We start from the raw sequence: 734 nt of genomic DNA, 5'->3' as shown, positions 1-734 counted from the left end.
TGATGAAGGTGATGGAGGGGAAGGTGATGGTGAGGAAGAGGAGGGTGAGGATGAAGGTGAAGGAGGTGAAGGGGATGGAGATGGTGGGAGGGATGAAGAGGATGATGAAGGAGATGAACATGAATGGGATGAAGGTGAAGGAGATGAAGGAGATGAAGATGAAGATGAATATGAAAATGAAGATGAAGATGAAGATGAAGATGAAGGAGATGGTGACAACGGAGAAGATGAAGGTGATGGAGATGAAGGAGATGATGAAGGAGATGAATGTGAACAAGATGAAGATGAAGGGGATGAAGACAAAGGAGACGAACATGAAAGGGAGGAAGATGAAGATAAAGGAGATGAAGAAGATGAAGATGAAAGAAATGAATGTGAAGGAGATGAAGATGGATGAAGATGAAGGGGATGAAGATGAAGGTGATGAAGAAGAAGGAGATGAAGGAGATGGTGATGGAGATGAGGGGGATGAAGGCGATGAAGATGATGGAGAAGAAGAAGGAGATGAAGGTTATTGAAGAGATGAAGTGAAGGAGATGAAGGCGATGGAAGAGATGAAGGGGATGAAGATCAAGAGGATGAAGAAGAAGGGGATGAAGATGAAAGGGATGAAGATGAAGAGCATGAAGGTGATGGGGGCGAGGGCAACGGAGGTGATGAAGATGATGTTGAGGATGACATGGATGAGGAAAGTGATGGAGAGGAAGATGAAGGGGATGAAGATGAAGGGGATG

General features: G+C 44.8%; 1 protein-coding gene across 1 annotated transcript; it reads right to left on the bottom strand.

Annotated features, from left to right (window-relative positions):
• Positions 1–220: 220 nt before the first annotated feature.
• Positions 221–726, bottom strand: LOC104271626 (putative protein TPRXL; the record flags this gene model as incomplete). The annotated part of the gene is made up of 2 exons (XM_009866348.1): positions 221–500; positions 650–726. Coding segments are annotated over 2 exons (357 nt in total), but the record flags the coding sequence as incomplete, so codon positions are not given.
• Between the last annotated feature and the right edge of the window lie 8 nt (positions 727–734).

The sequence above is a fragment of the Apaloderma vittatum genome, unplaced genomic scaffold (assembly GCF_000703405.1).
Source record: "Apaloderma vittatum isolate BGI_N311 unplaced genomic scaffold, ASM70340v1 scaffold25283, whole genome shotgun sequence".
Lineage (NCBI taxonomy): Eukaryota > Metazoa > Chordata > Aves > Trogoniformes > Trogonidae > Apaloderma > Apaloderma vittatum.
This window is presented reverse-complemented; position numbering and strand designations above follow the sequence as displayed.